The sequence below is a fragment of the Anser brachyrhynchus genome (assembly GCF_964034855.1).
Source record: "Anser brachyrhynchus genome assembly, chromosome: 1".
Taxonomy (NCBI): Eukaryota; Metazoa; Chordata; class Aves; order Anseriformes; family Anatidae; genus Anser; species Anser brachyrhynchus.
The window spans coordinates 92068264-92084108 of record NC_137694.1 but is presented as its reverse complement, the minus strand read 5'-3'; the positions used below and the strand labels follow the sequence as shown (position 1 = coordinate 92084108).

At 35.9% G+C, this 15845-nt stretch overlaps 1 protein-coding gene across 2 annotated transcripts in view; it reads left to right on the top strand.

The window, feature by feature from the left end:
• The window catches only part of NECTIN3 (nectin cell adhesion molecule 3), a 66409-nt gene that overhangs the window by 35977 nt on the left and 14587 nt on the right, over positions 1-15845 (top strand). The window contains exons 5-6 of one of the 2 annotated variants that reach the window (XM_080579544.1): positions 1494-1645; positions 15606-15744. In XM_080579544.1, coding sequence (XP_080435670.1) covers positions 1494-1645; positions 15606-15744 — 291 coding nt within the window. Of the gene's footprint in view, positions 1-1493; positions 1646-10457; positions 13354-15605; positions 15745-15845 lie in introns of those variants that run through there. The other variant, XM_080579543.1, reaches the window with a different exon arrangement.

Sequence of the window (15845 nt, the reverse complement as noted above, 5' to 3'; positions counted from 1 at the left end):
ACACTCAATGCTTAAACACTTGAAGCTTTGGAAGTCACTATTAAACTTCCTAAGGCTAATGTGAACCAAATTTTACAAGAGAAGCTTAACTTCCTGGAGTCAAGTGGGTGTACCTCTTTGCTTAAATAAAATCCACCCAAGCAGTTGTAATACTGATGAATGAGGAACTTTGGGGGGGAGGAAGGGAAATCCATGTAAAAGAAGGGAAGCTTGAATGTTTAAGGAAATGGAAACCAGATATATTGAAACTGTACTATCTTACTGACTTGCAAATGATAACAGTTCTTTCACTGTTCTAGTAGTTCCAGAAGCTTGGTCTGTTGGAAGCAAAGATGACTACTTGCTAGGATTGTAAAATGCTCATGGTAAACAAGATTTAAAAATGCTGTTTATATGGAAATTTAAACATTACGATATAACTTTCAAACAGACTATTTAATAATCTTCTTTGAAATACGTAAGTGATATTATGAAGTACAAGGTTAATCAAGCTTCAAGGTTAATCACAGCTTCATATGGCAGCTGTTGTCCAGCAGTTCTGAGCAGTAACCAAGAAAGTTACAGAAGGCTCTAAAGGCTGATGGAATATCTAATATAGTGTTGGAGTGGCTCTTGTGTTTTGATACAACTTAACATTTAGCAAATATCTGCTTCCATGGTATGGAGACCTGGTGATCACCTGTTTGAATATTGAGTTAGTCCTTGTTAGCTTTTAACAGATCACTAGATGAAAGCAAAATAAAATGCAGTGGTGGTATGGGCATTAAACTATACAGGTGTTTCAGTAGGTAGTTGGCAGCTGTGTTAAGAAAAGTTCCAGTCCTTCTGCCCTTTCCCCTTCTATTGTCATTACACAGTTGTTACTGTTACCGTGTGCAGAATGTTTCAGGTAAGTAGTAGGTTTACAAAAGGTTAGGAACAATTTTTTTCTAACCAGTTGTTTTCCTAAATGCATTGCTAAGCATCAAATCCAGTTGCAGTGCTGTAATTTAGAAGGGAAAGTGATGGGGTGGGGGTAAGAAAAGACAGGTTGAGAGGAAAAACTGCTTGAATTCCTGCTGACAAATGCTAGTGAAATTATCCTGTAACTTCGTCTTGCACTGCCAGAAATATTCTTTGTGACTGCTGAACTGTCTGGAAAATAGGTAATCCTGACAGTAATTTGAGTTCACCTTGGTGATCTAATGGTCTTTACAGCTTGATCTAGATAAAAAAAAAAATCTCAAAAAGAACTTGAAGGAACTTAATTCAAGTAATGTTAATAGGTAGATGATTTACTATTGCCAGCAGATTTGATGCTTAAAGGACTTGATACAGAACTTAAAATGCTAAATATTCAGTTGGAGACTGAGAACATCCAGTGAAGGCCTATTGAGAATATCAGTGTTCAGTGCAAGTTCACTTTAGCCTACTTCAAATAGCATTTAACCCAGTTAAATTAATAATTCAGTCGAAGATTTGCAGCTGAAGTATGGCCAACTGTTTCATTTTAGGTTGGATGGACAATGGCCTGAAGGACTGCTGTCTGTCAACAACACTCTGCAGTTCACCAGCCCATTGACTTACAACTACACTGGGACTTATATCTGTAAGGTGACTAACGCCCTTGGTCAGAGAAGTGATCAGAAGACTATCTACATATCAGGTAAGTCTTACATCTTGGCAACAACAGTATGTTAACTTTGACTTCTGTCAGTAGTTGAAATAGCAAACTGAAGAGCCAGTTGATGCGTAGAGTGAGCCTTTCCATTATATGAAAGTGAAGTAGAAATAGAGTTAAGACCTACAGCAAAACTTGGGAATAAACTGACTCTTCATAACGGCAGCATACAGCGCAAGTTATTGCGGTTGAGGTTGTCTCCATAGAGCTCTTGAGAGTGTTACCTACTTCTTGGTAGGTGAACTTTGTTTTTCCAATCTTAACCTGTTTTGGCAAGACATACTACAATAAACAGTACCTTGTCTATAATAATCAAAACAGCAGTTATTAGTGGGAGAGGAATGACCAGCTTTAGCGAAGTCAGATTTCCTTCAAGGAAACTTAAGTTATGTGTGCATTGCAGTCCCTTAACTGGTCGTTTGTTTTTCTCAGGATGCAGGTATCCAATAATCATAAAGCTAAGTATCTCATACAGAACATCTATTTGATGAGCTTTGTATAATATGGCAAACTTGTGCATTTGTTTAGCACCTGTGCTGTTGGAAAACATCTGTGCATCTATATAATGTTTTACTATGATAGTTTTGTTGAGAAAGAAAACTAACTTAGCAAGGTATATGTGAATAGTGTTGTACAAATGTCTAAAGAAAACAACACTCCAAATTTCCATGACAGACTGTCTAAATTAACTACTACCTAGCTAAATCATCAAGTGCTAATACACTACTACTTCTCAAGGAAATAAGACACAAATTACTGTTTCATTCTTTTGTGTGGTCTTGCAAGCTGTTCAGTAAGTTGATGTTACTTCTACAATATAAAATAGCATCAGAGTGCAAGTTGACCAGTTACATGATACATGAAAGCAATCACGTGATCTTACTCTGAAGACAACTAAAACTAAGTATGAAAACTCAGATGGATATGAGAATGAAAACTTAAGACTAAAACTGGAGATACGGAATGCTTGAAGCCATGTCAATCACAATTCTTATTTGGTAGATGCTTGCATGCATAGAAGAAGGGACAGTGTCAGTTACTCATACTGACATAACTATGCTGAGAGCCATTGCAGAAAACTAGTATGTTCCAATTAAGTAGCTAATGAGCTAGTTTACTGGAAATTTCTAAATACTATGAGGCAGTAGATTTAGTTGTAAACAGAACTTAAGTTACATAAATTTTAACTCATGGATGTGTAATGGTCTAAAAGCAATTAAAGACTGTTGTACTATAAGAAGTACTGAGTCAGACAAAAACTAGAAAAGCATCATTAAATATGGTGAAATATCCTTCTGGAGTGTAACATTCAAATACTTAGTGTATTTTTGAAGTTTAGCTATGTCCTCAGCCCTGTTCTAACCTTAAAGAAGGGCGAACTTATTTCAAATCCATCATTCTTCAAGTTGTCAGTTCCATGAATATGATCTGCTGTCAGTCTTTTCATGATGGTTATGCATGAAAATGTAAAGCTATCATTCAAATTACATTTGCAGCCTTTGCTAACAGACAAAAATGGGCTAAGTCTGAATTGTCAAGGTTTCATAAAATGATCAAGTTTTTGAAAAAGTAGAAATGCATTACAGTTGAAAGCTTATGTTCTAGCTTATGGTAAATACAATATAACTTAGACTAGTTTACAGCTAAGATAATTAAGCTGTGGTAATTTCTTTACTGATGTGGATTTATGGGTGCTCTTGATATGCATGCTCTTCAGCTTTGTTCAATAACTTTATTTTGTTGGAGTAACTTTATTGCAAATACTTAGCTGTTTTTAGGGAGATCCAAAACTGAACAGTTGCTAGATAGTTCATAAAGGGCTATGGCTCTACATGTTCTAGGAATTGGTAATAACAGGTAATCAGTTGAAATCAACTTTGTTTTGAAAGCTTCATCATGTTAATCTTTGTGTGTATATCATCATGAACATCTAAGAAAATATGGGTGACTTCCAGACAAAGACAATCTGGCACCACACCAGTGCAACTAGTGCTCACGCGAGTCATACGCATTTGTTTAATCCTGAGACAAGTATCTAGCACTTGGCAGTCTTCCCTAAGCTACGTAGAGTAACAAACTGATTAAAAGCATTGTTAAATGCCAGTATATGGGAGGTGTGATTAAAATGAGTTGAGGCATTCACAAAGTATAGCACCTGTATTGTTTTCAGAAATTAATGTTAATCCCATTTAACTGTGACTCTGAGACTAGCTGTTCAGTGTTGACTGTCTCATTAAATGAGATGCACTTAAAATGGTGTAGAACAGGTAAATGAATATAAAATATCCATTGTTACGTAATTATCACTTTAGCTACTCTGTGGAAGGAACAGACTGATGCAAAAAGTATAAGAAAGTAAGGCAAATAGTAAACTTAAACTGCTTACCAACTTTATACTCAACTTAACTGATCAGGTATTGTCTAGTAATGGTGAACATGGCACTCCTATGAGTGTTATCCGTGTCACTCAAACTGTGTAAGACTGCAACAATCATTTCATTAGCTTATTTTTGTATCTTAGCTGTCTCCCACTGTAGAAAACCGTATTAAAAATATTATGCAAAAATATTAAACGAAATTTGGAAACTAGCAGGCAAGTTATATGATCACACCATCTTTTAAATCTTAATTACAAACCTGTCTAAGAAAACTTACGAAGTTAGAGTTACTGAACAGTCATGGTGTTGGTAGCTGTAAAGCTATTTAAATGCTTTGGAAAATAAATAACTATTAATTAGAAATGTGTCAGGATTGGAATAAAACCTGAGCAAAAATATATTATAATGCTAATGCGCGTTGAGACCAAAAAGGTATTATAATTAAGATAAAGGAAAACAGTATTTTATCTTAATACTCTAAGTCAAATGGGTAGCTATAACAGTAGTTGACAGGGATTAAATGATTGACCAGGTTTTAGTTCAAGTTAGTAGTAAGTCTTTGGATAGGGGAAATAGTGAAATCTTACTTAAAGCTACAGGTGTTTTAATAACTGTTTAGAGGCACAGGTATCTTAATATCTTGTTTTGGTGATGTGAAGTTACTCTTTCTGAACAAGTACATGAAGTAATAATGCCTCTCGGGATTCAGAGGTGATCAAGTATTGAAGTTCCCGATTTATTCCAAAAGTTAAAGTTTTCCAAAACTAGCTGTCAGCTGGATTTGCCAAGCAGACAAACCTTGTAATACAGATTTGCTCAGTGGTTTACACAAGGAATCAAATTTTATATCTTCCTGGCTCTCTGCTGCCTCACTTTTGCTGCTGTGGCCTCGTTTTTCTCCACCTGGGAGAGAGAGAAGTGACCTGTGAGACTTGCATTGATATAGGAGCATATTTGCTTCCTTTGTCATCTTCTCTGCCTTCAGAAAAGATTGTTTTTGTTGAAAGTCAAGTCAGACTTTGTTAGCCAGCAATCCTAGCAGTTGTAAGATGATCTGACTTGTAAATTCAGAGCTGCCTTCTTGTAAGATGGATATATTGTAAGGATTAACATAAAAGAGCTTGTTCATTGTTTTTGCTTTTCTCTTCCTATATAGACCTCTTCTTTGAGGGAGTGTTGTGAATACAAATATTCTTGTATTCTGTAAAAATATATTTCAAATTAAAGTGGGAAGAATTTACCAACTCATTTAGAGCTATGTGCTCACAACAGCAGGCAGATGACCAACACCACCAGAGCAGGTAGAGACAAAGGCAGTCACTGGCCCTGCCTGAAGATGTGGGACTGATCCTGCCTGGTCCTACTAAAGTGGGATGAAGGCTAGTGAATTCGTTGCTCCTAATTCGTCAGGCAGAAATGAAGTGCATTGTTAACTGGAAATCATGAGCTTTTTCGTTCTCTTACATAGAATATCTCAAGAACCTCTCTTCTAACTGAGCTTTTATGCTGATATAACAGACTTTGGACTTAGAACATTGTTTCTGAATATCACAGATGCACAGAGATCATTGGGTACAACCCCTCTGCCAAAGGGCAGGTTGCACAGGTAGGCGTCCAGACAGGTCTTAACCTCCAACCTGAAAGGGGTATTCAGGTAACGTTCATGATGGCAGGCTTTTCCTGTGTACCATAAAAAAGGCAAAATGTTCCATTTTCTGTGGAAACCCGAGGTTGAAACTGCCAAAGTATGTTCAACCTTGAAGAATGAATGATCGAGTCTGATTAAAGAAATGGTCAGTTGTTTTGAGGCCTGTCTCACATCATCTTTGTATCTATCCTTTCCAAATTGGGAAGGGGAAACAAACTGAAGATAATCCAAGGGAAATCTTGTATCCTTAATCCGATGTAAAGCTGTGTATTACAGGACTAGGGAGAGGGTTACACATTGTCATTACCTACTACCTGATTTCTGGAGTCACAATGGTTGGAGAAACAGTACTAACTTTGAAAAACATTCTCAGACATTCAGAAAATAGTCATAGAAATATTTCATAGAAAGGCTACTTCCCCTGCTGTAGTAAGGCTGTTGAATGGTAAGCTTTTCGGCAGTTCAGAGAAGGGGCACTTTTCTATAATGCCCAGCTACACAGAGCTGTCAGGTACTCCAATGTTTAGGTACTTAGCATGTAAGGGAAATTTAGCAATAACAGTGGGTGAAGGAACAGCTAAGGATAATTCTCTTCAAACATGCATGTAATACATGTACAGGCGCAGTCTCACTTCTAGAATTAGAACTGCAAAGCAGTAGGTACGTGCAAGACAACTGACTTGCAATTATAGTTGAGACCAAGCCTTCCTCTTGTGCAAGGCTAAGGAAGGGATGTGTGAGTGGAAGTGTGGGGTCTTGAATTGTGTAGGGTCTCTTTCTAACGAGGAGAGCTAGACTTTATTGTGCTATTTGAAACCATGCAGCCTATGACTGTTACTGTTAATACACAATTAGGCCAAATTACATTCCACTTGAAAACATGTTTTCAGTGATGCCTAAGTGACAACTTCTAGCTGAAAGATATGTCTGCCAGTATTGAATTTAATTTTTACCTTATCCTTATTATACAGTTGGTCACTGTACTCCTGAAGGACTTCAGATAGGACAACACATGAAATGGTTTGCAGTTGAAAAATACTGTGTTCTGTAGCTGATTTTTACAGTGGTATGCTTGTTGATACTGAGATAGGGCTTAACTGAAATTGTTGAAGATGGTTTTCCGTCTCTTTCTAAAGACAGCCCATCCATTTACTTACTCATATGTCTTTGAGGCTTAACTTATACTGGCTTTGAACTTCTGGGGAAGAGAAGATAGGTCCTGAACATTTGAACAAGGAAATATTGCAGGGAGATTGAGAAGGGCAGATGTCAATGGGGATACGAGATGAATCATGCAGTTGGATATTTCTACTAAATTTAATTGTGGATTTAATCTGCCTAGGGTAAGTTGCTTGTACTTCAAGAGTTGGGAAAACTGTATCAGGAACCTTCACTGAAGGGAGGAGTGAAATTATGTGACTGAAGTAGAGTAAAACTACTGTTGAAAGCTAGTACTGATTGTCATAGGAAATATCTGGGGGAAAGAAGTAATAGAGTAGAAACTAAGTATACTGTACCAGTATATGTTTTTGCAAAGCTACCAGAGCTTCACTTGATGTAAAGAACAAATCTCAAAATCTCACTTTCCATAGTAGAAAATGAACAAAGGCTTTGAAATGAAAAGACAAACAGCTCTGGTTTATGTGCCAAGGGAATGGGTGGATTTATTCTACCATAGCAGAAAAGCTTTTGTGTTCTTCTAGTTTAATCAGTTATGACTCCTATTTTATTTTAATGAGGATAGTAGCTATATAATCATAGAAGAATATTTCTGTGCTTCTTCACTTATCCTTGTTAGTACAGCATGCTTATCTTAGGGATACGAACAGGGCCCCACAGTGAGAGACAATCAGAAATCAAGACATGCTTAACCTAAAGATAACTTATTTCAGAATTTCTGCTTTCAGCTGCCTGGCCTGCATGTTTAATTTGGTATGTTATGGTTTGCACAATAACAGAAGCTTACATCAGTGAAAGAGATAAGATAATATTAAACATTATGTCATAAGTTAAGAGGTTAAGGGGAAAAAACGGGTAGGGAATGATGCTTTTAAACAAATTGCTGTCTAAAACAATTAACTTCAAGTCAAAATGGTGCATTCTGATTTCTTGTAGAAAACATTAAGAAAGCTAAGAAACAAATACTGGTGATGACCTGAAATGTTACTATAATGAAAACAGCTGATTGGCTGCTTTCAGAGGACATTGTCTGTTTTGGCTATTTTTTAACACAGGGAAATTGTCTTCATTTGGAGATAGCATTTCAGACATGTTTTGCTAATGTTATGGAGTAGATTTAGGGAAAAGGAATAGCAAGGTTCATTGCATTTTCTATTTGGGAAACTTCCCTGGTGCAGGAAGTGAGGGGGGAGTCAGGGGGCGGGAGGGAAATCTAATTTTCCCTCAAAGCTCTGGTTGAAATAAGCAGGTAACTTCACCTGTTCTTACTTCTGATTAGCTTTATAAACAAGGAGAGCTGGTTTTAATATTGTCATTCTCCAACAATAAAAGATATCGACACAAGTGACAGAAGTATTTATATGCATTCCTAAAGTATATAATCATTAATAAATACTGAATTTATTGTATATATGTAGTGAGTTGAACATCAATATGCTAATTAGCGTTTGTAGATGATACAGTTGGCCAACCTGACAACTAGTAGATGAACTATATTTTAAAGGAAAGGCTTTCTTAAACTGATATTTGTAATAATAAATGTAATTGCTGCTGTTGTTTCACATGTGGCAATTGAACTTTGCAAGGTGATATTGCTACCTAATTGTGAATGTGTATCTTATGCTGAGAATGTGGAAGGTAAGACACAAAACCTTGTTGCCAAAGAGAGGTAGATGAAGAAATACAAAGCCAGTTAAAAGCAAGTGTGTATATATATCTGTGTGTACATCTATATCCTGGAAATAAATATCAGTGGTGCTGCCTGAAATTGTATGCTAAGCTAACAAATCTTGTATCTAAAGCAAGTACATTTTCAAGGAAGAGAGGCTTGAATAACTTCTTGACCTTTGGATTTATAGGACATGGGAACCCTGGTAAATTTGGATTTCTTAATCTCTACTTCTTTGTTTAAATTATGAAATACACTTTAAATCCATTTTTACTAAAATCATAATCTGAATTCCTCTTGTTCATTTTGGTAGTGCATCTTCCTTGTTCAGTTTCCTGTCTTCTGTCAAATTAATTTCATTTATGTATACCTCCCTAACAAATCACCACTTCTTTTACATAATCAGGTAATAAAATTTTGTGCTTTGAAAACCTGTATAAAACTTCTGTCAAGCTTAAAATGTTAAATTCAAATGAGTTTTGCAGTCTGAAGTATGATTTGCAGTGATGATGACAAATGTGGCAATTCTGTCTAGTTTGAGAGAAATGTACGACCATCTCTGAATAGTAAGATTACAAATAATATCTAAGGATTTTTTCAGCTTAAGATTTGTCACATAACTGGAAGCTTAACAAATCTCCAGTTTGACCTGTTTTGTTCTGTGGTGGTAAATTCAGGGTGCCTCTCTACTCTCTAATATGATAGTAGTACTTCAATGAATCTTGCTTATAGGCATTTAAATAATAACACAACTTAGTGATCTACCTGGCTGTCTGTAATATTCTCTCTAAAAGATTCAAACTATAATAACATGTTTAAAGTATGTTGATTCACTGATTTAATTTAACAACTACCTTGCATTGGGCGAAGCAAAGATCTTTGTAGTCAGTGCAGCACTGAGGTAGAAACTGGTGTTGCATATCACACTGAAGTTGATTGGGATAATCTCAGGAAGCATCTGTCATCAGCCCATCACTTGCAACCTTGTCTTCAATGCAGATGCATGCATCTTCTACAGTAGATCTAAAGAACAAAGGAGAAAGCTGAGTAGTGAAGAAGCTCGGTATCTGGCAATCTCTTGCTTACTTGCAAAATCTGACATGAAATCAATTGATATTCTGTTTTATGGAAGTAATATGTAATCTTCTTTGTGCATGAGGGATCAAATTGCCTTTAGGGGAATGCAAGATACCATTTTTACTCAAATGTTCCGTTTTTAATTTTAAACCCTGAAAGCTCCTTGCTTAGTGATAGTGTTATTTTGAAACTAATACATTGTATTTTTAATTATGCTTCATTCACTAAAACTAAGGCGAGGCTGAATAAGATGTATTAATGCAACATGGTTTTTGGAGAGAATAGCTTAAAATCAGTCGTTCATGTCCTGCTGACTGAGCACACAACATAGTTTTTCATTCTTATAATACTCAGTGTCCTAAACAATTTCTGAAGGGGGAGTTTGTGGAGTAATTTACTCTATGGCATAATCAATCAATTTGATCCGGTATTCCAAATTGCTGTCTGGAAAGGTAGGAGACTGCTTGGGTTTTATTTAATAGACAGCATTTCTCCATGATGGAGCTAAACATGAACTATGGACGGTGAACATACACGATCAGAAAAGTGGCATCTGCTTACTTTGAGGAGGGCCAGATGACTACTTATACATGACCTTTTTTGAAATTCATCAAGGAATTTTCCTATGCTGTTGCAACATAACTAAAAACAATATACTGAAGCTGGTCCAAAGCCTGTACGAAGTGTAAGACATTTTTTGTAGTAATGTGAACTTGAGAATGAAAAACTATTCTTGTAGGACGTACCCATCAACTTTGCTTTCTTATAAACCCTTAACTGATTTAGCTTGCATTGACATTCTGTGCCTTTTCTGTGTCTTGTCTACCTCTTTGCTCTTTTCATTAGATCCTCCTACTACTACCACTCGACTGCCCACGGTTCCCTGGCATCCTTCGACTGATGGCATCACAGGTTTAGCAACAGAACCTAGAATAATAGATTTTCCAACATCATCCTTGCCAGCAATGCAGGAAGACACTTGGGGTACCGTCATCGGTAGTGCGGTGGGTGGGGCCCTCTTCCTCATACTTGTCAGTGTTCTGGTTGGAATTATCTGCTATAGGAGAAGACGGACGTTCCGTGGTGACTACTTTGCTAAGAACTACATTCCACCATCAGATATGCAGAAAGAGTCTCAAATAGATGTTCTTCAGTCAGATGATGTGGATTCTTACCCTGACAGTATAAAAAAGGAAATAAAGCATCCAATGAACAGCTTAATATCTAAAGATTATTTAGAAGACCCTGAAAAACCAGAGTGGAACAATTTAGACAATATTAACAGGTACCAGGAACGTTATGAAAGACCAATGGATTACTATGAAGGTGGAACATTGGGGATGAAATATATGGGTGGTGAATGTTATGATGACAATGAAGAAGACTTTGTTTCTCACATAGATGGCTCGGTAATATCCCGGAGGGAGTGGTATGTGTAGTAACCACTGAAAACTAAACTTGTATCTACAATTCATTTCATTGGCTGATCACTTTCAGATTGTTTATACTTAAACATGAGGAGGAATAAACTTTTTGAAACTGATTTTTTTGAAGGTTTTTATATTGTGACTTGACATGCAAATATTCAATCTGGGGAAAATGTATTTGAGCTGCTTATTTTCCCAATGCTGTACTACTGTTTAAGATTGATTTTTAATGCAGAGTGCTTATATTGGTTTATGTCAGAGGTTAAAGAAAAAGCTAAATTAAACTTACCACTCAAAATTGTTTAAGAATAAAAATTGACTGCCTTGGGTCTCTGATTCAAAAAAAAAAGTTCACATAAGATAGTGATCGGGTATTTTGGGACATGTACTTTTCAGATCTAGTAAATCAAATAGCCACATCTAGATACTAGCTATGGTAAACTTAATGCTTCTATATAGCAAATCCTGTACCAGTTAAAATGAGTTACAGTGGAATCAAAGCTTTATTCTTAGTTTTTCTGCACAAAAATGAATACCTCTTAGCATTTTAATGAGCCTTCTTGTATCTATGTATTTAAGAAGTCATTGCACTGAAAGTAACTTATCTATGAGCAAGATTTTGAGGAGTAAGTATAAACCAGTAAAAGGCTTGTCTTTGAATAAGAAATTTATTTTTTTAGTCATTGATTTCTAAAAGCTTGTGTGTACATATACAGTATGGTATTTTGTTAGGCCTGTGCTTGTCAGGATGTCAAGTCATTAGTGAACTTGAGACTCCTTCTTGCAAGTACAGAGTAAAATTTAAGACTGCTTTCTGAGGTGTTATAGGGATCGCAACATTGAATTTGAAAGCTGGAGAACTGGACATAACTAGTAAGAAAACTCCAATGAATTTCTAAGCTGAAGGCAAAAGCCAACTTAAACATTTTCCAGGATGCCATTAAACATGAAGTGTGCTAAAAAGTGTCAAAACACTTGCTTGAGTTTTTACGACCAGAAGTCAAAACAGACGTTCTACCCTACTTCTGCATAAGTTACATGGCTTGCTTTGAAGAGGGTAACTAGAACTTGAGCTTATTAATAGGGAAGTGGATGTGTGCATTGCTACTTCATGTACTGAAAACCTACTATGCAATGATGCAACTACAGAATTTAAGAAACAGCAGTTTAGGTAAACTGTGCAGTCTCTGTACAGCAGTGGATTTGTTTTGCCTGCAAATAATTCAGTGTTTTAACAATGTGCTTGTTCTTTAAAATTACATTGTATGTAGGACATCTCATTTGACATCTGAAGTAGTTCTACTTTGTCTTGAGTGGTTGCACCAAACTAAGTCTGACTACAAAGAGAAATTGGGCTGAAATAGGATTAGATGAATTTTAGAAAAATGATAAACTCAGAATTAAAAAGAATGGTGTTCAAGTGTTATCTTCAAATGCTTAGCATGAAGAAAAGAAACTGATCTGGTGATAGAGATTTAGAACCTGAGAAGGGCAAAACCTTTACTACATTCAAAATGAAATGGGCTGCATATTTATGACTGCTTCATGAGTGGAATTTCTTGCTGGATCTTGCTGAAGTTTCTTCTATCCTTGTGATTTTCAGTAGCTTACAGCATTTAGAGCTTGACAAAAGTAGTTGTATTAAGTGTTGTAGACAATACACTGTGATTGCATATGACTGCATGTCTTCAAAAAAGATTAAAACAACAGCTTCATTTGAAATTCAAATGGAAAGTAACTTCCCTAAAGAACTTAAGTTCACATTTTGATTAATGGATTACTGATACATAATTAACCGAAGTCTCAAAAACAATAGTAAATGACAGTGTGTATCAGTAGCTTGAGAGCAAACTTGAGGAAAGGAGTGAAGTTTCTAGCTGAAGGTTCTGATCCAAATTCTTTCTGGAATAAAGAGATTATACCTCTCTTCAAATAAAAATACTTGATATATCATCTTTAAAAGATGGTGTTACTTGGAAACAAACAAAACCATAAACCTGTTATCCACATGGGATATCTTGCTTGTCTCTGTGGAGTTTGTTTTTGTTTTTTGTTTTTGTTTAAGAAATACATATATTTAATTCCAATGGGTTAAGAAGTTGAAATGTTTGAGTTGAAGCTGATAATAGATATAGGGCTTACAAGTGTTGCAATTTTTTGTACATTGTTATGTCTGCTGTAAAAAAAAAAAAAAGAATTGATTGTAAGTACAAATGGCTCTTGTGTGAATAAAAATTTTTGTTACATTCTCAAATGTAGGCAGTGTTAAAAACTGAAGTTTGACAGACATTAAAAGTGAAGGTAAACAAGTATAAGAATGGCTAGAAGGAGCTGCAGTAATGAAGCTGTTAAAAGGGTCTTCTGAACATCTCTTCCTGAAGATTCTTATCTTATAAAATGAGTGGCTTTGGAAATGATTTAAGTGTATGAACTTCAGGAATCGTGAACAGTGGTAGTTGCTATCCAAACAAATGCAGTTTAAGCATGAAGGATACACTATCTAGAATTCAAAATATTAAAAAAAAAAAAAATCCCTGTTCTCAGCTGCTGTAGTTCTGCTTGAACTTTATATATTTAATGAATCAATTTTCATCTACTTACGACCAATTGGTCATTAAATAGCTGTGTTGCTTGCACCATACAGCTTAGGTACTCTTTAGCTTGGTACAGTACTCTGGGTTTATGATTCTTCATCTGGTTAGAGTGAAAATCTTTGTGCCTACTTCTTTGCCAGAGCAATTCAAAAAGCAATTTAAGTGAGCACCCTGATAATTGCACTTCAGTTCCTGTAAACAGGCAGGTACCTCTGCTGGCAACTTCAATTGAAAGACGAAAGCGGCATATTTATGAATTCTGGACCTAGTGCTGTGTATTAGTTACCAGCAGCTTTCTTACCTAAGCAAGATGGAACCCAATGTAAACTAAACCTAAGCCAGTTAAAATACAGTAGTTAAGTGCCCTGTTAACTATTTGACATGCCCATTCCTCATGACTCATGAGAAGAGTGGAATTAGGGTTCTTCTGTGTATAGACTGGTAGCTGATGGGCAAGTTAACAAGTCAAGTTCATATCAGGAAAGATGTATGGTAAAAACAAAATAGTTGTCACCTAAAATGGTATGTGACACTGACCTTCTGGATCAAGTTGGTTAAAACTAAGGGGTCAAGTCATAAATTAATGAAGCTATTAAAAAAAACAAGCTGTTCAATACAGATTTTTCGTGCTATTTGAACATGTGAGTGATTTCAGGGGAGTATTGCTACAGGGTCTTTCATATACTAGAAGAGGACAGGAATCCCTTTTTCAGATTGGGGATGAGGTACTCTTTAAAAAGTGAGGGGTGGAAAAAAAATTAGTCCAGTTTACAGTCAGAACAGGTATTTGAAGTAAGAGTAATTAATAAAACAGCTTGGATAGTTGCTTTGTTTCTGGACACTAGAGTAGGATATATAGCTGAAAGGCTCCTAAAACTTCTTGTGGTAAGAGACTAAATGGGGGAGGGGTATGCAGTGTTCAGAGAAACAGTATTATTTCTGAGGGGACATAACTAAAGTATGCTGTGTTTAAAATATTACAAGCATAGAGCTGTGTTAACTTCAAACTCTAGTGCTGTTAGCTTTCTGACACAATAATGAATATACACCAGAACGCTTACTTTAGTTTGTTACCTGCATTTCACAGGTAACAGTCTTGGTGAAGCTGACGTGAATTACCCCTGTTGTGCAACTTCTTGATAAGCCTGTTGCAAGTTTGAAACAGAAACAAATACTGAATTCAAGTATGCTAGCAGGTTTCATGCTTAGCCTTATAAAAGATTTAAAACTTACTAGGTTCCTAGCATAATGAAATGGGTGATCTTTGAAGACTGACAAGTGTGTTAATCCAATATGGGAGTTGTTAAATGTAGGACTTGACACCAGTGAGCTCAAATGAAAAGTGCATCTTTCACAAAACAGTTTTTCTTCTTTGTTAAAGTTTACTTCAAAAGGAATGTTTCTCAATAGCTTTAAGTGCTAAGTGCTAGAGATGATAGGTAGTCTTAAGAGTTGCTTTAAGCGAGCCACATATTAGTAAGTTCTGTGTTCATTGCTCCTCATAGCATGTTTTTCCTTGATTCATTTTTTTCCTTTGTGCAGACTTAAGTGACTTTAAAGACAGATTGCAGGTAAAGCCATGGTTTTCCAGCTCTTTTGAAAAAGCCATGGTTTTCTAGCTTTTTTGAACTAACACTTTGTTCATTCACATAAGTGCAAAGTATGTGTTCTGTAACTTCATTTTGCCTTGAAAATGAAAATTAGTGCATGCAGTTAAAAAAAATCATTAAATGTAGCCAATGGAATCCAATGAAACGTTTGAATTGATGTTAATGATTTATGAACTCCATTAATTTAACCAATTTTTTAAATGGATGGCTGGAGCCAAGATTACGAATGCTAGTGCAAGAAGAGGCTTTGTTGTTCAGTGATGGAAGGAAGAGACACATCTCAGAGCGACAGTGAAATAGCTTACTTGAGTATAGAAAGAGCATGAACTTCATAAAGGTGTAATCTGTGCTATCACATTGCAGATGTGCCATATAAGCAGACATCTTCTGTTGCTGTAGCAGGGGCTGTGATTGGAGCAGTCCTTGCTCTTTTTATCATTACCATCTTTGTGACAGTGCTGCTGACCCCAAGGAAAAAAAGGCCATCTTATCTTGACAAAGTGTAAGTATGCATTGGATTTTTTTAAATTTGAAAACAATTTACAGAATATAGTTGTTTTATTGGAATTTACATGACTGAGTTGCCTTAAAAACTGTATAGCT